The following is a 27,154-nucleotide window of genomic DNA, read 5'->3' as shown; positions in this document are numbered from 1 at the left end:
GCGAACTGTCAACTCACATCTGCTCATTCATCTGTTTGAGTCAAAATCTATCCTCTCAGCTGTTACTGTAGGCTGCCACCATGCACAGATTTGGGGCATGTGTGGGCATGGATGAAATTATCTTTATTAATTGGAACAGAGTTCCAATATGCTAATGGTGTCTTCTTAATCACGAACAAATGTTTACAGCAAAAACACTTTGGCTGCATCCACAAACTGAATAACTGCATCACTACATCTCTGCACAAATCAAGTGTTGGAAACACTGTAAGCATTACAAGCAGAAAATAAAAGCGACACCATTTGAGTTTTTGTGGGGAACAATCACAGTCAGCAGCTACTTGAGTGAAATGAAGATTGAACCTGCTTGTCAAATTGCAGTTCTGCAGTTTTACCTCTCCGATTTTTTTTGCTTTGTAACACCTCTCCCGAGCTCCTGTTTATGAGCTGTGACACTCTCCTCCAGCTTTTCATGGCTCCTCGGAGACCCTTATTTGCTATGCAAGTTTAACAGAGGAGAGCAAGTTCAGCCCTCAGTGATTCAACATGATAGGAAATAAGGTGCCCTCCTTTCTTTTACGTGAGCAGGTGTTATTCAGACTAAGACTAGCTTGTCAAAATCTAAAATAAGATTTGAGATTAAAACTGGTGACAGGATGCTGGATAACAGATATTAGCTATTTATAGACAATCCAAAGTTATTTAGGCCACCAACAACAGAACAGAGAAACAGAAATGCTTTAATCTCTACCAAAGGGTCCAGTTATGTTGCTCAGACAGTGAACAGACGCTTATTCCATCGTTCACAAGGAAGAGTTTGTCAAAACGGCCCCTTATAGCACATTAAAATCTTCCAGCTCTATTCAACATTGAAGCTACAGTGCAGGATAAGAGCTTCTCAGGGAGCCAGACAGCTATTCTTCTAAATTTGCATATCCTTCTGAGACAAGCTTGGCTTCAGATTTAAAAGGACAGAAAAGGAAACAAACACATACAAAAGGAAAGCTCATTCACCAAGCCTTTGTATTTGAATAATCCAACGCTCTCTGTCTCAAATATTTTGCTATAGCGTTTCAAACAGACATCCATGATTTAATGGCGAGTATAGTTGATACTTTCAATGAATGGAGGGATTAAGGCATGGCTATTTTAGTGACACACTTTAAGAAACCAGCATCCAGCTGTTTCAGTTCTAATTGAAAAAATAAAAAAATAAATAATTGAGCCAAAAAGTGGTTTTTTGGGTTTTTTTGCTGACTGATTCATTCCTAGGCTCTAATGCTCTTAAAAAAGAGCTTGCAGAGTTGCATGTTGTTGCTATCATGGCAGTGATGCACTGGTGCTGATCCCCAAATAAGATTTCATCCCCTGCTCCGTGGATTAGAGTGGTGAAGAGATTCAGCTGTAACATATTATCTTCTCCACGTGTGAGGAAAAATGGAAGAGAAGCCATGGCTTCCAGACTGTGATATGTCTGTTACAGTCTTACACCGCTCTTCTCACAGTCTCTCAAATTTCAAGGTCTGTTGTAACAAATGAAACCACGCGAGGAAAAGAGGGGAAGAGTGATAGCACACGGGGCTTACCAACTTTAGTCAAGTTTTGAGACTGAGTGAGCTGAGTACACTGTCAATGGGGCTGACAGAAGAAAACAGCAGAGCAGCACCTGAGCAGCATTTCATCACAGACTGCTCACCTGCTCCATACTAACATCACTGTGCACTGAAGACGAGCAGGTGACTATACTGCAGTTTCTTTAGAGTGTAATTACCAGAATTCTCACATAATAAGGCAAAATAGATTCCAGTTATTTAGTTGTTCTTGAAAATGGTGCTCCACCTATCTTTGTCTAAGACCACAGTAAACAGTTTCTTAATAACTGCGTGGTTTTAAATCACTGTTTTCAAGTCTTATTAAACAACATGATGTTCATTTTGTAAATTAAAGTCCTCAGTAAAGTCAAAAAGAAGGATAAAGCAAGTTATGTTTTAGGGTGGGAGTACCTTGTTACTGATTTGCTAGTCTATGTGCAGTCAGTGCCCCTCGTTTGTCACGTCTGATTTATAAACAGGAAGCTGTGAGTTAGGAAAAACTCTCATCTTGAGACTTTACTACAGGACTTCACTTACCAATACATAGTATCGCAGTAGCTACGTCCACCTTTATAAACAATCTAGACATAAAATTCAGTAATCCAAATTCTGAATAAATCTAAGCTGGACCCATCTACCAAAACTTGTTTGAAACCAGCTACATTTATATTGATATTTACTGCTACTGTGAGTACACATCAAACCATATGAGCGCAGTGTTAAACAGTAAGAATTATGTATCTAAATTCATTCATATTAAGCTATTTATGGGATTCCAATATTTGGCCATGCTTAGACAGGACAAACAACAACATCAACGATGTTATGGCATGTCCCATATCAGAAACATCCTTGAAGCTTGAGCACCAAATAAAGTGTGTTGACTGTAGATCTATTCATTCACCCACCTTTGGGGGCATTACATATATTGTAGGTAATGGCGAAGAGGCTCATTAAGCTGAGCTGGTGCTGTAGCAGAAATGTTTCCACAGCCGAGTGGTCAAGGTAGAAGGCTCTGATGGCTTACCACATTGCACAGCTGGGGGCGAGTGGTCAGGCAGTGAAATTTTCAACAGTCCTATGCTGCCGTTTGCGTGACCTGCTGAGCAGAAAGAGGTGAAACCATTCTTTGGCATACTGCTACACTTCCTCAAGTGTGCTAAACTGCATTTACGGATACTGCCATGCTGCTCAGTCACAGACGTAAGGTCAATAGTATGAACAAAGCATAGCAGAGCGGAATTACTAAAAGCGGTGCTTACCAGCATATATTTACAGGAAATAAACTGAGATCAGATTGACATTTTTGTGGTTTTACAGTCTTCACGCTCGAGTACAAATCATATTTGAGACTTAAATCTCAGTGCTAGGAAATTTACTCAAAGGAATGTCACCGCCATCTCCATTTCTAGCTTACTCATACCGCTGTACCTACCCTGCCTTTGCCCTCAAATGAGCTTTTCACCTTTAATTAGCCAGTGTGTGACGCGGTACGGAGTGGAGACATTGTTGCACACACCCATTAACACACACGCACAAAAAAAAACCTGTTTGAAGAAAACAAATGCTTTCTGCCTCCCTTTCTGAAGTTCGTTTAACAATGTCCTCGAGCCACCATTTTCCAATGTGTGAGGAAGTGCCGGCAAACAAGACATCCATCAAACTGACAGACAAAACAAATTACAAGGCAAACAGAACCTTAATGTGTCACCAGAGCTAATGGTGTCAAGGCTGGTTGGCAGTAGATCCAGACACTCACATGCTACTGCTGTCATACTCATATGGCCTTGCTCTTCAACTCACGAAACACCCAACTGAGGAAGCGAGAGGGCTAACGTCTGAGCAACACTCAGGTATTAACGCCCTACGTGCTGTTAGCAATGAATCCAACCTATATTCATAGAAGTCCATTAAACCACAGCAAGTAAGAACAAGAGGCTTTCATGCAGGTATGATCTATATGTACTGTGGCTTGTGCTCAGAAGTGAGATTATTCTTTAAATGAATGATGCAGGCTCCCTAAAGCCAATAAAAGTGTAATTACATGCCTTGGGCTTTGGTGACAAAGCCTGTGCTGGTGACATCTATCTGAAAATGAGGCAGGAAGGATTACCTTCACTTTCCATCTAGCTTTGGCGTGATCACCTCTCCACAGGGGTCACCTTGGACGAAATGCCACAATTTTACCAGTCATTAAACTCTTAATCCAGCCTCACTGTGCAGACTTCCACCTCATCTTTCAAAGCATCCATGGTCACATATCACTTCATTTTATCCACTGCATCATAGCCACCCACTCTGTCAGAAAGCAAAGGTGAGAAACCTTTGTTGGAACATTTATGGCAGACAAAAAGCAAAAGATTGCAGCTCCCAGTGATCCAACTTTTTGTATTTTATATGCTTAAGGAAAAAGGGTTCTGGTAGGTATAGCGAGATCCTGGGAATTACTTTGTTTTACATTTGTTGGCTTTGGGTTAATATTCTACAGGTTATTTTAGTCTCTGCAAGAAATCACGCTCTAAAACCTTTGCAGGGCATCAGCTGGAAGACTGCAGAGACCACTTGTTAATATTCATCTCTGTGTATTTGCAAAGCAGAGCCATTACATATTCAGAGATAGGGAGAGATTTCTCATGGCAGGTAAATCCAACATGATAAATTGGACTATAAACACACTAATCCAGTGACACAAAAGTGCACAGAGAAATAATGCTGCACTAAATATGAGCTCAATGGAACAAAAATGCAGTGCTACAGTGTCCTGTTTCAGAAGGATGTTTTTTTACAATTTTTACAATTTTATATGGTGTTAAAACTGAGTATGAGCACAAGCAGACAGATTTTTTTTTTTACTTTGGTACATATATAAAAAGGACTGTTTTTTTTTTAACAAGACTGCTATTAAGTCTGCTTTTCCTTTTAACAGAGAAACGAAAAAAAATTTCCACAAATAATTTGCTGCATTTTGTTATTTATTTTTGTCTCGTAATAACGTATATAAGACTGTATAATTTGTAAGTTTGAAATGTTAGCATTCAGCCAGGAAACGCATCAGCTATCCACTGGGGTCAAATTTAAGTCAGATTAAAGCTGGCAATTTCAAAAAAAGCTATTTGGCAAATTCTGTTTGTTTTATTCACTATGCACGTAGCCTGAGGAAACATGATTGGTTATTAGAACTTGGACTGCTAATGAAAATATTAAAATTTCAGTTCCCTTGCCTAATGACACTCCGTAGATTTTTAATGACACCTAATTCTACAGTACCATGGTACGGCATATGGTGTTTTACAAATATTTAATCACAAGACAACTCTGAGATTAAACTGTATTAACACGGCTTGACTTGAAAGAATTCACAAAGGGCGGGAGTCATGTCTGTATAGTCAAAACTGCTTAACGTACCAGCTTTGTCAGAATATGAGAAAGCTGAATACAGTACGCTAGAGTTAATTTCTAGTAATAGCTCAATAATGGCAACTCACTGATAATATGTTCATATTTAAGCATGACCGATAACACAACTGTGATTTCAATCAATCAATCTTAGTAATGAGAACAGGAAGTTAATCCATTGTTATGCATTATCCGTCTGTAAATTAAGGTCTTTGGGGTTAATTAACTAGTGGGCTAAGGACAATGTTAATAATGCAGCACTAATATAGGGCAGGTAATAACACACTAGAGAATGTCCTTCTCAACTACAGCTTTCAGTTTTTCTACAAGTAAGATGTACAATGAAAGTTATCATTTTATACAACAGTGCCTTTTAAAAGCCACTGGCATTAATAAATCTGCAATAAAAATATACACTGTTGTACCTGCAAACAGATTATTGTCCAAGATGCTGTTCAAATGAGTGCTCAGAGTTCTTAATATGCTGGAGAACAATTTAAGATCTTTACATTTGACATTTTCTTTACGAAAGAAGCAATTAGCTGCCACAAATGTACAGCTAAGAGATGCCTGGTGTCATATTAAAAGCTGTTGTGTTTGCTGCAGTCAAAAAACAACAGCTAAAAAAACCCCCAAAAAAACGCAGTATGTCATTTATGCTTATGTCACACATGATAGCAGATAATGTGTGCCACTCATTGAGATGTGACAGAGGGACAAAAATGGGTTTTGTAAAGTCACAACAATACTTACTGTCGACCATAGTCCATAAATTCGAATTAATTTATCTTTTAGACAAGCTTATTGTTTGTGCCAAATTTGAAGAAATTCCCTCCTTTGGCAGATATTTTACAGACACGAGAATGAAACAGACAACCAGAAACAATAATGGATCCAATTCTTAAAATGTCCTTACTGATTAGCAGTCACAGGTTCAAATACACTACTCAAGGACACACTGCAGGAAATTTAGAAAAAAACCCAAACAAACAGGAGATTGCTTTAACGTTTTATTTAAACATATTGCTGCATATTGCATTATTTTACAGACTGACTGGAACAACTTAACAATCTGGATACCACGGTCCATTAAAGATGGGCGTAATCAGGAAGTCAGAATAGCACCACTACGGTACTTTCAGTTAAGTTGCTGTATTAGACTGTTCCCATTTTTTTATGTGCTCCTCTAACCAACACAGGCGGTGCTATCTGCATCCCAGCTCTATGCTGGCACAAGAAGAGGCTGTTGCTTGACACACAATATTGGACAAGACAGTAACATGGAACACTTAGAGGAGGATGGAGTGGGTACGGTCGCACCAGGCTTGCCAGCTGTGATAATGATGTATAATTTAATTGAAGGCTGTGCTTCTATCCTCCACAGAACTCAAACTGCTCTTCTCTTGTCAATGCATTATTCAGGCTAATGGTGACCCTGAAATAGAAAAAAGCTTCTTATCTCTTTAAAGTTTTATTGGAGAGAGCAAAGAGAGGTAAGGAGGTATATCAAAAGAAAGTGAGTTAGAGTGGAGGAGAGAGTCACAGATAAGGTAAAAAAAAAAAAAAAAAGAAAGAAAGAAAGAAAGAAAGAAAGAAAAGAAAAGCTTACTGAGATGTAGTTCTGTCTACTGACATGCTTTGTGGAGGATTCCTGTTTCTGACCGTGACAGCGTCATCTTCCTGGCAACAGTAGAAAAATTCAATTGGCCAGAGACTCTGATGTTAGAGCTTAGCTCCTGACATTTCCAAAGAAATAATAAAGAATCCCTACAATACAATTACCTTGAACAGTAAGGCGTTACACTCTCTCCACACTCTCTGCTGACTAGCACAGTTTTTCTGCTGCAATACAATATTTAAATCCAAAGTTTAAACAGCAAAACTTGCATTTCGTCACAATCATCACATCATAGCCATCATCATCTCTAGAGACCAAGCTAGAGAGAGAGCGAGATGCAAGAGGAAAGGATATTGTGTGCAGTAAAGCAATCATGCATACACTATTATACTTGGACCATCTTCACATGTGATCAAGCAGATACTCTGCAACGTGGCTGTAGCCAAGTCAGATAACGACAGGGTGAAAGGATCTGCAGCTATAAAATGTGCCCTCTTCTATCCGTCAAGCTAAGCTGTCATATTTACGGTGTGAAATTTACTCACAAACACTGTTATTGTACTGTGTAATTTCTTCTGCTGTTAGAAGTCAGCTTCATTGGAAGACTAGAATGTGGAAATTAAGCTAAGCTGTTTACATGGCAAGTGGCAAAAGAGCAATAAGTACAGTGATGGCACTTTACCCATTTACAGAATTAGTTATTTCACTGCCTCTTCCTTTGTAATTGTCCACAGTAAATAATCTTCCTCAGGTTTATCAAAAATGATAAACTCCTTCACTTAAAAGTTCAAGATAGCTAGGGGTAACAAGAACACAGGGACTGACATATTTAATTGCATAATATTTAGATGCCTTAATCAGACAGATGGATTATTATTTTGATTGGCAGCCAAAGTCACATTAGCAAAATTAGTGGCACATTTTCATACATGTTATTTAAACCATACCAAAATGGGAATGACAGATAACTGAATATTACTATTGAATTCTATTATCCCACAAATGTCCTTACCTTTGTCTGTCTTTACCTAACTGTATTTAACCTGTAAAATCACTTTCAAAACACCCATACAAGCATTAAAAGATTACAATTTTCCTGATCCTTCTGTTCCCACAGGTGTAAAAAGAAAAGCCAAATCAGTGACAAAAGCGGGCAATTTTCTTGCAACAAGATTCGTGGCATAAAAACCCATCAATAAAAAAAAAAAAATATGGTGAAAGAAAGGTGAAGGTTCAAAACAAGCTCTGTGTTCGTCTGAAGGCCGAACTACAGTGAGACAAACTCCTATTCACACAGAAGAGAGAAAAAACACTGGCCTATCTATAAATGAATAGCCTCAGTCCCTCATTACAACCCGATGAGTCACAACACAAAGATTGTTAGATAATATAAATAAACACATACTGCACGGCAAATTGTGACACCCACACAATCACAAATTAAAACAGCGATAGATGTGTTTATATATTTACTTCTAAAATTTGCATTTAAATAACAATGTTGAATTTTTTACCTTTGTGTGTATATGTTTGTCATTGTATGCTTTATGTTTAAAAAAAATACATTACAGTAAAGAAAGCAGCGTCAGAGCACATAAAATAATAATTTTCTTTGCTTTCATTTATCATCAGCCCTCTAACACTCTAAACTGGGTAGCAACAACATTTACCTAATGTTGACTCAATCCTGTTACCACTGTATCTGTAATCTCGCCCACACTTTTCAGCTTGTACAAATGCATTTTTTTTTCCTAACCACATGTAGGCGTACATAAGGCAAGTACATTTGAGAAAACGATTCTTCTGAACTTGCAGTGGCACACAGCTTAATGATCTAATTGGAATGAACAAGAAACAGCAGGCATATTTTTTTGCCTTTCGAGCCTTTTTCATGATTGCGTAATTAGGAGAGCTACTTCACTCATTACAGATGTACTTGCTTGGCTGTCTTGTAAGCATTTTTTTTCTAAAATAAAATCAAGTGTTTAGCAGAACTGGATATTCGGCCTACATTTTCACATTAGCATACACGAGAGGGTGAAAACTGTTCTGAGAAATCTCTATAATGAAATCAAACTGAGTCACAGAATGTCAGCAAAACAAGCAAAACGTCACAGGAACAGATAATGAGTGATTTTTATTTATTTTATTTTTTTTGCTTGTTCCGTGCGAGTCCTTCATGTGTTCCTGCCCCAAGACACAAGTCAAAGCTTATTAATTGTAAAAATAATGACAGTGATTTAATTTTCCTGTCAGGCTGTTGCCTAATTTCCCCCCCATTAGTTTGTATAATATTTCTATCCCTGCAGCCAGCTCCGACTTCCTGCTAGGGCCACGGCAGGACTGGCACATTGGGGGTTCAGGCATATCCATTAATAGCAATTTTACATATAGACTGGTTCACAAAAAAATAGACCCAATTCTGAGGAAAACGGAAGACTACAGTACCAACATAAAGCATGCTTTCTCAATACTATCAGCTATTATTCATACTACTGACTTTTGTTACCTTCCAAAAATAAATGCTTCTCTTTCTATCAAATTCGTATGGAAATGCTACACTGAGGTCATGAACTGTGGTAAACAGCATAAACATGACAACATCGGGCAGTCTCTGCTGCTGAATAGTCAGCTGAGCTCTGCCTTATAACTGAGCTGTTAAATGTGGTGGCTGTCGGTAGTAAATAAAGAATAACTATTAAACTTTTGGGGAGTATTTGCGATTTGACTCTATTCATAACTGTGAGCAAGCCAACAGAGACAAAGTTTGCATGAGCTGTGATTTCAAAGATGTGGGGGAAAAGGAAACACTACAAAATGCATCTCTATGCTCAGCCCACGGATGTGCCCGTGTCTGTTGTGGCAACAAGTGTTGTTGATTTCTCTAGCGGAAATGTCTGGAAAAGGGTTGATTTATAGAGTAGGTAGTGTAAGTATATGAGAGAGGAGTAATTCCTTTTTTTTTTTTTTTTTGTCTGGCCACAAGCTGCAACACATCCTTTAAACAATCAACTTGCAGTAACTTGCTGGAGCAAGACTTTCTAATCTTCTCCATCCACATTGCACGCAGGTCAAACTGTGCCAGAAGCCTCTACCCTGTGGATTCCTGGGACATTTAACTACTCTAAAAGTAAGAACACTAATGCACCTATCCGATTTTAATGGAAATCATTTCCTGTTTTGTCGCTGGTGGTTGGTCATTAGGTGATATTTCAGGCTCCAGTTGTATACTTTACCCTCTAATGTATTTACCATCCCTATGCAGTGATGCATAATTTTTTCTTGATAGAAGCTGGTTTATCCATATCCCAGTGTCATGTCAGTAAGGTATGAACGTGTATTTTCATAATTTGAATGTATGAATTTGATATGTGCAAAACAGAAAAATTATCCCATAACAGCGCATGTCTGCTAAAACTAGGGTGCCTACCTACATAAATCTGTAAAAAGGTAATTTTGTTTGGCTAATTTTGTTTTGTATGCAACGTTTTCAGATGATCGCTTTATTGTTTCTAATGGACTGATCGGCCTTGACCGGCACTTACTAATTGCACAGTTATGAAGCAGAGCATGTGCAAACACAGTGATAAAGCAAGCAATTTGTGCTGTTGATCTGTAGGCTACATATTATTCCTGTGTGAGTAGGAAGTGATGATATTAATTCCCCATCTCCTCTCTTGCTCTATAAATCTGATACTCTCACTATCATCCCAGACGCCAGAGATACTCTGTTGTTGGTGTGTGTTATTTCTCTAATGTGTGTTCATCGCTGACCACCTCAGCAGGCCCCCCATTTAGTAAATCAGTTTTTGAAAACATTACAAAAAGTGACCCCGTCTCTAAACCTGGAGTATTCCAAATATCATTTGTCTTCATAGCTTTGTGTTAACACAGCCAGGCTTCTCTCCACCTGGTACTGTCTTCACATTACCATTTATTGTAGTTTGGTGGGATTGCAATACATTCAATTGGATTTCTCCCCCACTGCTGGGCTCAGTTCAATCTCTACTGTCCCTGATCTGGGTGCCTGTGTGATATTAGTTATGGAGGATGTCTCTGCAGGGTGGTGTAAGAATATGAAGGAACAGTAATTTGTTGGATTTTCTCCAGTGTCGTGTCAGACATCATGGATAGGAAGTAAGTGGAATCTTTCCTGATCACAAGACACTCAGAACAAGCACTCTCTGGAGATTGGATGAAAGCAAATAATGTTTAACCATTGATTTTTACCTACACAGCAGCACACCTTGTACACATGGTGTTAATCAAATGGCTAAACACCGTCAGCACAAACCAGGCTGTGGAAAGATGGCTGAAAGATGCTCCGACTGCAGTTTTATTGGACAACACTGATTTAAGATTTTTTAACAAGTCGGACCAACCAGTTCTGATTTGATCTCTAAATCCAGCTAAAAGTTACTAGTAATATGTGTCTACAAAAAGCCTTCACTTCTGTCACATTCTTCTGTCATAATGCTAGTTGGCAGTCGGGAATAGTCTGTGTTCTTTTTACCTTTGAAGTCGGATGTCGGAACAGATAAAAGCAACGCAACATATAGATAAAGATAAAGGTTGTTTTATAAGTTATCATAGCTAGCTTGTACCTATGTCTAAAATATGATAGACCTTTAGAAAGAGATTAGAGGTCATGTGGTGATCAATGGATGAATTAACAAAGAAATTTAGCAACTTGCAGGAATGACAAGTAAAATACCCATCAGTGGCATGCGAGCAGGTACAAGGGTTAACTACTCTTACCTTTAAGGCAAACGATTAAAGCAACAACCAAAGAATACCACTGACTAAGACATCAATCTGTGGGAAGAAGCTCGCACCTCTAATATTGACTACAGCCACGCTCAGCTGCAAAGCAAAGCCCGATGCTCGAGTCCGTTTGAAATTTGACAGCAAAAATATGCAATGCAAGTTTTTCTGCTGTAATTTTATAGATAAATGGGTTTTCTTTCGGTGGCACGGTGGTTAATGCTGTTGCCACACAGCAAGAAGGTCCTGAGTTCAATTCAACATCAGGCCGGGATCTTTCTGTGTGGAGTTTGCATGTTCTCCCCGTGTTTGCGTGGGTTCCCTTTGCGTGGGTTCCCTTTGCGTGGGTTCCCTTTGCGTGGGCTTCCTCCCACTGTCCAAAGACATGCAGTTTGTGGGGATAGGTTAATTGATTAGTCTAAATTGCCCATAGGTATGAATGCGAGAGTGAATGTGAGTGCGAATGGTTGTCTGTCCCTGTGTGTTAGCCCTGTGACAGATTGGCGGCCTGTTGAGGGTGTACCCCGCCTCTCGCCCTATGACAGCTGGGATAGGCTCCAACGCCCCCCGCGACCCTGAAAAGGATAAGCGGGCAGATGGATGGATGGATGGATGGATGGATGGACTTTCTTGTTGGAAGTTCTAATTTACAGACTTTCAGTTTTATATCAGTACATTTCTTTCAGTTGCCAACCTTTACAGTACAATGCAACCCAAATCAACGCAACAAGTCTTTTTCCACTTATCACAGGAGGCAGAAATATATTATAGTCTTTTTTTTCCTTCACTCAAAAACAGCAGCAGTGGTGTATTAGCGGAGCTTCAAAGCTCATGCAGTGAGATATTACAATATGGGAGCCAGTCTCCTTAGATTACAGAAGTGCTTTGAGATATTTCTATGAGAGTTTTGATCACCTTTCCACTGTGACAACTTGCCCCTAGTGGAATCCAAATTTCTATAAACAGCTTTCATTCCTCTGGAAGGTGGATGGCGAGTGGCTGACATTCATAAGATATTGGGTGGCCAATAACCTCAATGTATTGGGTCAGTTTGATGTTTTTTGATGTTTTTTATATCATTTTATATTTTGCTCATGCTGTATTTTTGTAACAGGAAACTCAGTCTGAACATATAAAACTATGCAGTGTGCACACCTTTTTCCAAAGGACTCTTAGCTATAAGTAACAGCAGGGTAAATGTTGACAACCTAAATAATTCTGGCAAATTATATGATCATGTGAGAAATCCGGTTACACTGTGATGGTACACAAATGACGTACACAAAATTACACACAACTAGTATCTTTACAGCGAATGAAACGGCATCTATAAACATTTCTTAACTCCACACATATCTTATCTTAAATATGAAGAAACATTATTTTTTTTTGTCAAAAAACTATAATTAAGCCACCAAGGTTAAAATTAAGAGCAAGCCTGTGGAATGATTTGTCCAACAGTGCACAGATAGGGATGGAGTTTATGGCCTAATTACACCGAGGGAGGTCACTGCCCTCCATTTCACCAGAGGCCAGTGATAGCTGGGATTTCATACTGTAACTGCTTTTACTCTTGGTTTACTGATTGCTAATTCATATTTGCAAAAAAAAATAAAAAAATCAAGCTCTACTCTTAAGCACACTTTATCATTTCAAGTGATTCAAAACTGGGCTGAAAATACACCAATAGCTGAAACTGTGAAAAATTAAACGGTGAATATGTAGAGCGACTTACGTGAGAGGTACTGGAAATGGAAAGAGAAATTCTTTCATTACCTAATATTATTTTAAAAATGTGTATTAGTGACCTGAAAGCTTGGTCCAAGTCATTAATTTAGAACTGCTGGGTGCTAATGATGCATCTCAGTGAGAAGTTCACGTACAAGGCGGGTGTGAAAGAGCTGGATTTCAAGAAATTTTAAGTGGAGAGTGGGTGAGGCAGAAAAAGAGCAAAGTAACAAGGAATCATTACATAGATCACAGTGGTGACACTGCCTCTTTGAAGACACACACCCACTGAGCATGAGCCTTGAGTGCTAACAATGCCGATAGGCTGCAGGGAGCATCTCTCAGCCTTCTTGCTGAGCACTAGCACTAAGATTAGAGGTTCCTTTAATCCGACAAAGGGGATTAAATGCTACAAGAGAGGCGAGAGGACCGCTCCCACGGAGGGGCTGAGATGAATTATTTACACCTCCCCTCAAGACTAGTGATCTAAGTCTTTAAACCAAAAATCACAGTTCTAAGACACCGGTGGCATGTCCTGCCAACCAAACATTCCAGGGTGCAAAGATAAATGTGATCTCACGCAACACACCTTCGCCACACGGAGACAGAAGGGTGTGCGTGTATGTGAAGGGATTTCCAGCTAGATCTTTAAAAATCTAAAAGATCACAGCTAGACAGTTAAAATAAAATCCCATCTATGAAAAATGTTAACCTCTGCGTTCAGTGTTGGACAGCGATTCAATGGCTAGCTCTGAAAAGTTGAGAGCTACCATTCAGTGGTTGTAAGCGGTCATCACTTTGTTCTGTGTTAAAAAAAAAAGGGTAAACTTTCTTTGCACACACTTCTACCAGAGTGTGTTATTGCAAAAGAAGCATGACAGTTAAATCCACAGTTGTATTATTCCAAATGTGTTTAAAGGCAACGTCAGTCTGTGATGAGATTTTAACACTATCCCACACAAGATCACAGGCAAATGTCCAATGTCTCATTTATAAAATATCCTGGTATAGGTCAGTTCAATGACACTACTCCAATATTCCAATTAATAACCAAAATAAATCAAAATCATGGTTGCCCATCATGACTTACCCCCCTTGTTCCATCTGCCTTTAGTCCTTGCCTGATAGGTGAGTTCGGGGCAGCCAGACAGCACCAAGAGAAAAACAAACAAGTTCAAAACAGAAAGAAATCCAGACTTTGCCCTGGAAAACATGTCCAAGAGTTGCTGGCAGCCGAGTCACTTTCACATGGCTGTGTTTCCTCCTAGAGCGGCGCGGCTGTGGCGCATGGTAACCCACGCGTGGGCTGTCATCATCAGTCACGCTGGTGTCAGCAGTGGGTCTCTAGTCCTACCATGCTGCTGTGTGATGCCCCGGCTGGGTGCTGGTCTTCACTGACGCTGGAGATCCGAGTGAAGCCACATCTCTCCCTTCTGTAAGCTCTGCCTGATCAGAGCGCGCGGGAACCAAAGGGGAACACACAGCTTGCCATGCGACGGCACGGCTCAGCTACGCTCGGCTCAGTGCATAGGAACTCGCTCTCACTCAAGCTTGCTCACACACTCTCACATACACTCCCTCTCTCTCCGTCTCTCTCACGCTCACTGCTGCCACCACTATCGATGCTGATGCTGCTGCTGGAGCTGCTGCTGAATTATTTCCTGCTCTCCTCACTCTGGGTTTCATGAGGAATTCATTCCTCTGAGCTCTGTCTTTGGCTTAGAGCTTCACATCGTGGAGAAAACAAGAGGTAGGAGCACAATCCACCTTCAGCGCTGTGGCAAGGAGTTTCCGTGGGTGTGTTTGACTGAGGCTGTCTGATACCGTAAACAGCACACAGGAGCATGGTGAGAAAAGGTGACAGAAGAGGAACAAGGTCCATATTTGTTGAGATGCAGGGAATTTGCATGGAGACTGTTTCTCCGTTGAGAATGTAAAGGTCTAGGGATCTAAAGGGCAAAGGAGCAAGAAGAACAGATAGAAAAGAGGAGGGATCACCAAGGAGCACTCTGGTAGGGAATTTGTAGGGATTTCACCTCTTGTCCCACCCCTTTAGTGACAGCTCTTCAGAAAAGCTGTGACAGACATCCCGGAAACATTGCTGATGAAGTCAAACTAAATCTTTCAATCAATCTGAAACCTAAGCAGCTACATTTTTATTCTTATTTTTTGCAATGCTTACATTATTTTGGGTTGAAATATTTAAAACTAAGTAGCAAACGTGACACCTCCAAAGCGTACGGTCAGCCCCATCAACAGTCTGAAACACAAAAATATTTTGATTCAGTGTTGCATAAAACTGAAAAAAGCAGCAAGCCCAAACCTGAGGACATTTTCCATTTTCTCTTCACAAACAGCTAATAAGGATTAAGTGACTGGATTGTCTTTTTATTGACTGGGCAAACAGCTGATCACATCAGCTTTAGACTCCATAGGCCCAAAAACTACAACTTACACTTGATGATTTTAGCGATTTTGTTCACTGAGATAAAGAAACTAGTTTCTGTATTCTACAGTATAGCTTTTAACAATTAAGTTAGAAGAATTGTAAAAACCGCAGGTCCTCCAGTACGTGCCTAAATTAAGCAGACACACAGATAAAAACAAAAATACTAAATCTTTAGTAGATAAACAGATTATTCTGAATATTTGGTGGTGTGTAGCTGATCAAGATATTAGATATCTTAAAGCTCCAAGGTCAGTATGCTTCCAAGTTCATAAAACAGGTACTTCACAAGTGGGGAGTAAGAACAGGCTGTCGTACACACACCATGGCTTTAATGTCCTAATTACAGCTTCTGAGGAAACCCATGATCAAGTCCATAATTTTTTTTTATACACAGCCCAAATTAATATTCTGAATCTGCACACAGTCTTTAATGGTTTACCCTCTCCTTTTCCCATTTCTTCACACTATCTCGCTTTCTCTTCATAACAACCTGCAACAACACGAAGAACTATAATTAAGCTCCCTGCACATGAGAAAAGAGATGACACCAGCAGGAGCATGTGTTTGTAACATCTCGTTACAATGTTGGCAATACACATTTCCAATGAGAAATAAACAAGTGCAATGTTTGTCTCTCTATGGGCTATTAGACAATAACTAAAGTACATCATTTAAAGTACGACAGTCTCCTGTTAATTGAGATATAAAATTACAAAAGCAAATCGGGACTAGAAAAGGCAAACTCAAACTGTAATACCACAATAAATCTAGTTGCATGTCTACGCTTCTACGCAGTACTTTTTCATCAAATGCCTGGAGCTTTTTTTGTTAAGCAGTAATACTCAGAGATTATTCTTTTTACACATAAAAAGCCTGGGATGGTTCCTTGGGCTCCAAATTTAAATGAAGCTGGCAAGCCTAAGCAACAAGTAACTCCAATGCCAGCGGTTAGTGGAGGACAACCTGAAAACACATGAAGTATGTGGTATGGCTTGTGCTAAATAGAAAGTGGTCTACACTGACAACTTGTTAGAGATTGTGTCACATGGCTTTGCAGCTTTTAACCCAAGGCTGGATAGCGAGAACCTTGAAAATACTGACTGTCACTTTTAAGGCTATAATTACAGCTCTCATTCCCATACTAAGCAAAGGATTCATCACACTACAACAAAGACGAGGAGTCTTTTTTCCCCTATTTTTAAATATTTATAAAACCAAGGCTCCTGCCCATCACAATCCCTTTTAAACACAGCAAAATGACACAACCACACAAGAAATTTGACAAAGACTTTAAACTACGTGAGAAAGTGCTGAATGCAAACTTCACAGGAAAATAACTCAAGACAAACTGTGCATGCCTTCAGAACCCAAAAAGGTGGAGTCTGTGCAATCTGTTGTCACACAGATACAAATTTGGAGTACCTGAACAATATGATCACAATGTGTTCATTACAACTAATCACTGAAAGTAGTTTTTGTTTCATTCACTTTTAGGTGCTTTATCGCATTAGCACAAGAAAGACGAGGAAAGAAAGAGATGGGATAAGTGGGATGAGAGTGGAACCTGTGCAGTGTGTGATAGCCAAAGCAGGAAAAAAATTAAGTGTGAAAGTATTGTTGAATTGGGTACTGTCCCCAAAACGGTCCTCACTACTGTGAAAGAAGTAAAGAGTTGTAGAGTGGAGTGAAGGAGAGGATGTGGGAACCCCAACGTCCATACTGGTAAGTCTAACAGCTTATCACCCCCAGACAAGAGCCCCCTGGATAAATGCGGTCAAGCAGGAAAGGAACCCAGCTTCAGCAGTGATGGGGTGCAGGACAGCGATAAGGACGAAGCTCTACTGGGCGAAATGGGGGAGCAAAGCAAGGGGCCCCAGGCTGAGAAACTCAGCCAACAGCAATGCTCATTCCAGCTCTTGCTGGCTAAACCTCTTAAAAAATTTACACACCGGCATTCACCATACTCAGCAAATATAGGTTACAGCACGCATGTGGTCATGTGTCTCAAGTGTAACTGTGCATGTGTGCATATTTGATTGCACATTTTATTACTCCAAGAATGTGGTAGGTGAGTGTGGAGCAGAAATAGCTGAAGTGGGGACAGGGAGGAGGACAGAGGAAACGAGTGAGACAGAGAGCGAGAAACTGTCTTTGTGATGTTTATTTTCAGAGCTGGCCTTGTGAAAAACACACCATGAAATTTGCTTTTTCACAGGAAGTGACAGACCGAGCACCATGAATTGATCCCCTGATGGAGATCTGGCTCTTTGTGTAGTCATTTTCTTCTCTGTGCATCTGCCTGCCCAGATACTGGATAATCTACTCGCTCCCGGCATTCCTAATCCAGCCATCCATCCCCATTCACTCCACCCATGTGTGTCTCAGCACAAAACAGGGGTGTAGTTTGGAAGTCTATAATGGAAGAGATTTTGTTGTTTTCCTCTCTTGAAACGCAGCACTAAAATTATTATTTCCCCTGCACTGCTAACTTCTGGGAAATGATCAACATTCTAATTATAATTCGCTAGAATCAGAGCAACAACAATCAAATAATCAGTGGTAGAGCTGTTCTTCTTTGAGCAGCTGAATGTTGCCCTTTCCCTAATTTTTAAATTCAACTGTACTGAGATAGCAAAGCTGAGAAAGTCATGCCACTCTCTTTTTGTTAATATTTTCACTAAAACGTATAGATTATGGTCAACAAATCACCATACTTGAATAGAGCAATAATCTCAGTATCGCTCCTGGCAACAAAATGATAAAGATCATAAGCTGATTATGGCTCTGCCAGCCAATTCAAATAAGTAAACAAGCTAGACTAGAAAAGTGGAGTGCTTCTAAAAAACGATTAGCAAATATATTTGCAATGCACATATGTATGAGCCTGGCTGATGACTTATCAGCGTAAAATTATAAATGCAAGGGCACAGTGTCTAACAAGACTAGATATTGTAGTTTAATTTTAATTAAAGGTCATGCTAATTCTTAATCACAAAATTACACAAACAATTATCCCTATACAATAAAGTGCTTTATAGTAATATCAATTCAGTAAAAATCAAACAGTCACTTTTCCCTTAAAGCCCAATGTAGATTTAATATTCTGTAGTCTAATCACTGTGTTCCCTGCCTTCATAACATATTGTACTTGATGGCTCTTCAATCAATTTCCTAGTACATATGTACATATGGCATCCGTATGAAAATTTTATGTGTAAAAAGTGCCTGGTCCTGTTATAATGCACGTGAAAACAGCAGCTGAAGACAAAAGTGTAGCTCAAGCTAAAGGCGCAATTACACTGGGAATAAATTCCTTTACAATCAATCCTTTATGCCGCATAAACTTGTGCACAGAATGTGTCTATGAATGGTCCTGCAAGTCAAAGAACAGAGAGGTAATAAGAATCAGAATGAGTTAGTGATGGCTGTCATAAAATATGGCAGAGACTTCTATTTACAACCTGTAATAAAACTGCCTCTGCTGCGATTTATGGAAATGCTTGCCCTACAGAGCCAAACCCTTTTTTCCAAGGGCATGTTAATACCCTACGCTGTGCATTTTGAATATATTGGCAGATGGACATTCTGTCTAATAGAGCATTGCAAACTGGAAAGCAGGCGCTAAAAAAAGCAACAGCTCCATGCTTGTATGGAACACTGGTGGCAGCGTGACTCGAAAATGCAGCTGAGACCAACCCAAACTGCTGCCTCGTGCTCAGGTCTTCCTTTGTTTTCTCGTTCTCAATTAAATCACACAATCAAGTATTAATGTAGTGTTATCCTCAATCGGCCTATACTGGCGGAAAGAAAAGCTGATTTTGAATAATGGGCAAAAAAGTTGGCATGCATCTTAGTGTTAGTAGAAGGTGGGGACATATTAAAAATATATTCTGTTGCAGTCCAAAAGAAACAACTTTGGACTGACCGGTTAACAAAACACATATAACTTACGGTGCACTCAACCCTAACTTTATTTTAGATTAAGTTAATTGTCATTGACATAACCTGCACAACAGGTGGTTGTAAGGTTTTGTCTGCCACTGGGACATTATTGTTCTGATACATTTTAAACATATCAGATTTTTATGGGTAGTAATAAAACCCTTTGCATAACATTTTTATGAAGCTAAGCTGAATTTCTGAATTTAACAGCAAATGAGTCATATTCTTTATTAAATTAATTTTAACAAGAGATGTCTTTATCTTTAACTGCAACAGCAGATAAATTTACATTTATTTATTATAGGAATTATTAACAAAAACTGCTTTGGTAGTGGTGTTTTTGCTCTCTCTTATATGCGCATCGTTAACAAGGACCATTACATTTATTTATTTACGCTTTGACAGAAACAACCTTAATGGCAATTAAAAATGTCTGTAACATCTGTATTAATATCTGTAATCCAACAAAAGATGGAAACTGGAAACACATTTTCAACAAGTGAATTTGTACAGATTGATTTTAATGCTAATACAAAGTCATAAGAATAATGATACTGCTACAACTGCTTTATACTTAACAAAATCTATTTTCATGAAGAAAATACACCATAACCGAAAAAGCATGCATTAAATTCATATCCATCAGCTGTGTTAGTGAACAGTATCAAAGTAAAAATCGAAATAATTTGTACCCCGCATTAATCCACTGGGGCAACAAAAAGTTGGCAACAATTACAAAACTGTAACGGCATGAATCAGTCTATCGGTGCTTTGTTCTCCACTAGCAGGACAGACATGTGGTCAATTCTCCTATCTCCACTCACCTGATCAATGGTCTCATTGTTGAAGGTCACAAGCTCCTCAGACCAACAGCACTGTGCACTCTATATCACACAATCAATTTAATAACATGTTTCAACAATCTTGTTCTCAACGGTTTTTCTCTCCTTCTCTGTCTCTTTCTCTGCCTCACTCATATTTCAAATCGCTATATCCTCTTACAGCATTTCAGCTTGTTTTTTTTGTTGGTTTTTTTGTTGAGTGGGCCCATTAGCAGTATGTCACATGAGTACTTTGCAATTACTTGCTTGTTCACAACAAAGTCCTGCAAGATAGTGACACAATGACGCTATTAGAATGGCATAAAGACAGTGGTGGCACAGAGTGTAACAAATAAAAAACAAATCATGTAGAATAAATAAATCCCACCACTGTTGCATTGCTGCAAAGTTCCAATAATGGTAAATGTAGTTTATATAGAGATGTCAAGTGTTATAATTTTTTAGAATAAATCTAAAACTCAACAAAATATGACCTACAATTATTTCTTTTACTGTAACAAAATCCTCAACTAAACTATTTTTTCTTGCCATAACTGAAAGCTTAGAGCATATGCTGCTTTATGTGAGAAAAATAGACAAAGTTAAGTCAAAACTGTAAAGCACCAATTTAGGTAAAATTAAGACATTTTATCACCAGGTGACATCATCAAGGTGGTGATTATCATAGACATGTCAGTCTAGGCTCAATTAAAAACAAAACGACATCTTGATACACGAAATGCTTCTTTTAAAAGTGCTGACAAGAAGATGCGAGTTGCAAACTTGTTTAGGTTGTCTTCACACCAACTGCAAACTTGTACCTTTTTCCCATGCTTTGGTTTCCAGTCACACAGAGAAAGCGTCAAGCGATGCCAAGCAAAGCAAAATACATCAATAAAACGACAGGCGCATGTTTTGGTCCACTTACTGTACTGGTCAGATGTGTCTAGGGTCGGAGCGAAAAAGGTAAATATTGAAAGAATATGCTGTGTTCTGTCTTGCTAGACAGCATGGAGAACTTATTTCATTTCATTAATTTATATTAATCAGGGCAATATTTTGGGCTGTACTAAGCATGTCTACAGTACTCTGCTGCCTAACTCATACTTGCACCATACACCTGGTAGTTTGGTTAGACCAAGGTCAGATCAGGTTCTCACCATAAAAGAACTCTGGAGTCTGTTTAGAACTGGACAAAGACCTCCTGCAAAGAGTTTCATTGTGGCCGTTTTCATCTGGACCTTAGTACAATTAGAGTTTAATCTAACTAAATATCAATATTACAGCTGTGACATCACAAGACTCTGGGGCAAAAGCTGCCCTCAGACTACTGGAATTTTTAAATTTAAGCATGGCTCTGGGTTTTTGTTCAAGTGATTTCCTGTTTTAATTTGTACCCCCTGGTCTCTCAGGTTCTTGTCTCTCTTAGCTTTGCTTCCTTTCCAGCTGTTTGCCCTCTCCTCACCAGTTTCACCCGTGTCTAATTTCTCCTACCCATTTCTAGTTAGCCAATTTGTCTTCTCAGTGTATATCTAATGTCCTTCCCCTCCCACTTGCCAGACTGCCTTTTTCAATTTCAACCTTTGACTCAGTTTCATAATTCATATTCATCTTGCCCTTTTCCCTTGTCAAAATTCTCTCTCCCTCATATGTGCATCATCACCAGTGTTTGTAGTTTTCCTAGTGAACGTTCTGTGCTACCTCGTGCAAACTGCAATTTACTCGTGTATAACCTTTTGTTTGTTTCTGGTCTCTGCCGTGTCTGGTACCTTGCTGGACGTGTTTGATGTAATAAACACTTGTGCATGCACTGCCTGCCTGGATTAAAAGACCAGCATTTTGGATATCTGTCCCAACTGGTGGTTTGCATTTGAGTTCTCTCCTGCTGTGGTTTTGTTACACCTATGCTGCATTATAATTATAGTCTAATGCTAGATGGAGCTGTATAGTTCTGCTAAACTAACCCGCACAGTTTAGCACCACAGATCAATACATAACTAGTTTGCCAGCTTTAACTATTTCCAAGAGTAAAATTGAGTTGAGTTACATATGGCATTATCACAATGATGATGTCTCCCAGGCTCTATATTATAGAGCTATAAGTCTCATTGGCTATTGAACTACTTTAACATTTAAATTGCAGTAACTAATAAAGGCAGAAATACAGAAAAAGCTTATCTTTTTTTAAATTTTTGTGACAATTGTTAATTTAGGTAATGGTTTCCAGGAAAGAATGAAAAGAGTGATAATATTAATATCTCAGTAAGCATCATGGTGAACTGGTACTTGACCCTGCAGAAAACTAAACGTTAAGTAGTCATGAAAATCAAGAGAAGATAAAGGTTACCTTCAGCTTCGATTATAGCTTTTTCTTTTTATTTATTAGGGATGACATTTTACTTTAAGCAGAACACAATTTTAATTATTAGTACTTGCCCATTCAGAATTATGAATACCTAAATAACTGCTTCTGACCCTTTCCAGATTAAAACATTACATCTTTTGCCCTCTGTGAAAGTTTTAATATTCATGTGGGGATTTTTATAATTTTACTGCATACAGAAACACAGTACTTCTACTCATACTGCCTATCATATAGTTGTAGAGAGGAACCATAATAGGTAATGTTATGGAAAGGTGAGAAATGGGCTGCACTGAAGTCACTGTGCCAGCAGACATAAATCATTAGCTCAGTTTTGCTTCGGGCTGATGCACAGTCTCATTCATTTGAATACTGTACATTTGCAGACTATTAGACTGCTAGCCAATTGATCATTGGGTGTATACAGTCCATGGGCTTGTTTGCTCTAAGAATATAAAGTAACTATGTGGGGGTTATTTATTATTAAATACAAAATAACTGTGGCAGAAATGCCAAAAGGTGGTTTGGGATCATGGAAAGAAGCTCTCATTATACAAATACACACCCAAAGCTTTGTCAGAGTGCTATTTAGTCAGATGGATGGAGTAAGAACCCCTGTCTCTCTGAATAACTTTCTTGAGGTGTTTCCAAAATGAGTTTGCCCGCAACAGGCACAGGAGTAGGAAAGACTGCCAGTAGATTGAAAGCTATACACATCCATTACCCCATATCATCACCAACAATCACATCATCTCACAGAGACTTCCAGGTAGATGTGAGGCACCTCAGGCTTTATTTGAGCTGCCAACCCAGCAACCATACAGTCACTGAAGCCTACAGGTCATCCTTCCGTTTGATCACTGCAAATTGAATGAGTATAATCAGCCAGTCAATATGAAATTTATCCCCCTATCCTGTTTAAACGATGACTACACAGAATCAGCAGTGGAGAGGTGCACTCAGACTCAGTTCGATGTTTCCATAATGATATTCTTTTTCCCCTGAACTTCCTTGTTCACCATCAGGAAAAAGGGACACTTGTCACATGGTAAGAAAGTGTAGTCTACCACCACACACTTAGTCACACATGAAAGGTGTACTAGTACTAGTACTGGTACATTTGTATCACATCTATAAATTCTGACACTTGAAAAGCTGATAAACTGACAGATCATACCTGTCCTAGTTGATAATACTGACTACTGTGAATAATTAGAGCAGGTATACTGGCAGTGACGCATTTCGAATTATGCTTGTATTGCCATGCATCTAAATCAACAGCATGAGCTCAATGGCTGCACATAGCTGGCATATTTAATGTTTTGCATTTGGTAGTTTAAATAAAACATAAGGCTTCCAGACTGCTTTCTTAATAATGGGACAATCTTTTCTGCAATTTTAAATGTTGCTACTGGCAGTGACCATATTAGAGCATGACTGAAAATAGCAATAATTTCCTTTATCAATAAAAGAATCAGAACATTTTGATTAATCAGTTAATTATTTAGCTATGATTTCAGGATATGTTCCTTTGTTGAATACGAAACTGTTGTTAGAATGCTGTTATTACAAAATATTGGCTGTGGTGGAGGGGGATGACTAAAGAAAGAGAGAGAAGAGTACATTAGGTGACTATACTCTCAAACATAGTATGTCTTTAAGTGATTTCCGATGACAGAAACAGACTTTTTTGGTCAAATTAAGATGGCAATTCATTTCCAGCATTCAGAAAATGAGGAAACTATTCAAAATAAAATAAGTGATTCACAAGCTAAACAGTTTTTGCTATTCAAATTCTTAGAGAACTCCCAAAAAAGAGCAGAGCCTTTTCAGCTAAACCTGCCTGTACTATAAACTAAATTACGGTAAAAGGCAAACTGCTCCATGCACGAAATTTCAAAGATGCAATTTCAAATTTTTCATATTTATTTAAGCAATGAATGTGCATTTCTGAGGATATTTCCTCACAGGCACACACAGTTTATTATGGTTTCAGGTAAAGCAAACAAATTCCTACAGTAATAATTCTTATTCAGATGCCTTCAATGGACAGCAGAGAGGTCAAACTTCTGATATACAGAAACATTCTGGAGGGAATTCAAGGTTCAGCTCTATAACAGCCTCACCTGGGACCCTTCACATAGGCAGAGAGAGAGAGAATTTGAGAAAGACAGAAATACACCCCATGATGTGCTGGGGTGGGCACATTGCTCTCTGGAGTAGTGTTGGGCATTAAATCTGCCTGGGGATGAGAAAGAGTGGCAGCCACTCTACTAAGGGGCCTCAAAACACATTTTAAATTTTGTTGGGATGACATGTCTCGTCCACCTCTCGGGCTGTGCTGACAGGGGTGACAGTTAGCCAGCTTTTATGAGACCAACTTGAAGGTTGCAGAAAGTCAGTCAATCGTTGCCTACAAACTGTTCAAGAGGGTTTAACATTATGATTTTACTGCACTGTTTTCATCAAAAACCTTACACATGAAAAAACAATTATTCTTTAATTCATACAAACAACTATGACTTAGTCAATAAATCCTATTCGCAGCAGTAACCTGCCTGAAACAATGCTGACCGCTATGCATTTATCATAAGGACTGCAGTGATGATGCGAGACTGAATATGAATGTTGGAGATTGCTTGTTAGCTCGTCATAGCTTTCTGCAAGTCGACCCTCATCATGGGTTTGTGGAGTGTTTGTCCTCAGCTGAACATCGAAATGTCAACACTAGTTGAAGGCAACCTGTTTTTATATATATATATATATATATATATATATATATATATATACATACACACACACACACATACATATATATATATATATATATATATATATATATATATATATATATATATATATATATATATATATATATATATATATATATATATATATATATATATATATATATATATATATATTTTTTTTTTTTTTTTTAAACGACATTTCTCCTACAACACAACAACAGCACGTTATGTCACAACGGGAGCAGAAGAGCAGGAGAGGAGGATCCTGAAACTGACAACCCTGGACTCTTGTGTCACACTGCAATGAAAGGATCAACGACAACTGACTCTACAAGTCAATTTTGCTTTAAAAAATTGAGGATTTCATCTAGTACAGTATTAAACCCACAGACAGTAAAGTATCTCCATTAACTGTAATGATTAAGCTACCTCAGCCAAAAGAGGGAAGCATTCAGCAGGATCTTTAAGAATTACTCTTCTGGGCAGTCAGACGCCTGCTTTGTCCAGAGGTGAGACGGGATAGTAGTTGGACAGATTAGTGCAGTTTGTGAAAATGAGCATACTGTAAACTGAAAGTACATCGGAGTGAATTAGAAAGATGGCCGACCCCAAGCATGGAGGCAGAATGTTATTAGCTGTGCTGATACAGGTATCTGACATGGAAAAATACCAAACATGAAATCTCCACTGTACATTTCACAGCACTGAAAAGTCTGTATTCAGCATGCATAATAAAAGTACAAACATGCAATGGCAAATTTATTCTGCAGGTCAAATAGATACTAAAAACAAAAAATAACCCTTTGTCATTCACAAAAGTGTTTCTCAATAATGCTGTGCAGGGATTTTCGAACAATTAGATTCTAATTGTGGTGGATTAAGCGGTGGGTGGTGGTGGTGTTAGCGGCCATTCATGTACTTTGATAAATTAATTGTTAAACAATGCAATATATAACATGCTCCACAGCAAATATTTCCATTACGCCAAAACCCTGAGACAATACTGCATATCAATAAAAGTCAATTAGACTGAGTAGATAAAGGAATATGTAAACTAAAGTGTAAACCAAAAAACATACCATAGAGGACAGAATTATTAGCCTCCATGATTTTTTCAATTATCTCTCAAATGCTGTTAAACATAGTACAGAATTTTCAAGATAGATTTTCTAAAGATTCTTGTTTTATTTAGGATGCTTACATTTTTTTACTTTGCACACAGAAAAATAATACATTTCACAACACCAAAACCAAAACTATTAGCCCTACTGATTCTAACAATCAACTGTGTTTCACTTTTGCTTGATAACAGCCTGCAGTCATTTGTTGTAGTTTTCAATACACATCTCCTGTGTAATCCAAGACTCATTTCTTCTTTGGCAAATCTCTGAAGCTCCTCCATATTTGATTGTCTTCTGATCTTTAGCTCACCCTACATATTTTCAATGGGATTCCAGCCAGGGCTTCGTGCAGGCCAGTCAATACTGCTCACTTTGGTCTTCTGGAGGTAGTTCTTCACCAGGAGCAATGTACGTTTTGATGTTTGTTCCAAAAAGTCATGTTAGAAGACAAAATGAAGACCTAGATCCAGTTTTGCTGCTAACTGTTTAAGATTTTCTTTCAAAATCTTCATACGTCCTTGCTTCTTTGTGATTTCTTCCAACTTGATTAGATTTCCAGTTCCACTTGCACTAAAGTATCCCCACTACAATTCCCGACTTGGCTAAGTCAT

General features: G+C 38.7%; 1 protein-coding gene across 6 annotated transcripts in view; it reads right to left on the bottom strand.

Annotated features, from left to right (window-relative positions):
• Positions 1–15,003, bottom strand: part of robo2 (roundabout, axon guidance receptor, homolog 2 (Drosophila)) — a 265,284-nt gene extending 250,281 nt beyond the window's left edge. For 2 of the 6 annotated variants that reach the window (XM_084950516.1, XM_084950518.1), the window contains exon 1: positions 14,189–15,003. In XM_084950516.1, the coding sequence (XP_084806642.1) occupies positions 14,189–14,312 (124 nt within the window). In that variant the 5' untranslated portion in view covers positions 14,313–15,003. The remainder of the gene's footprint in view (positions 1–14,188) is intronic. The other 4 variants (XM_084950511.1, XM_084950512.1, XM_084950519.1 and 1 more) reach the window with 3 other exon arrangements.
• Between the last annotated feature and the right edge of the window lie 12,151 nt (positions 15,004–27,154).

Source organism: Perissodus microlepis, chromosome 14 (genome assembly GCF_051167445.1).
Source record: "Perissodus microlepis isolate ML-2025 ecotype Zambia chromosome 14, ASM5116744v1, whole genome shotgun sequence".
NCBI classification, from domain to species: Eukaryota; Metazoa; Chordata; class Actinopteri; order Cichliformes; family Cichlidae; genus Perissodus; species Perissodus microlepis.
The sequence above is the reverse complement of the archived record's forward strand: the minus strand, read 5'-3'. Positions and strand labels throughout refer to the sequence as shown.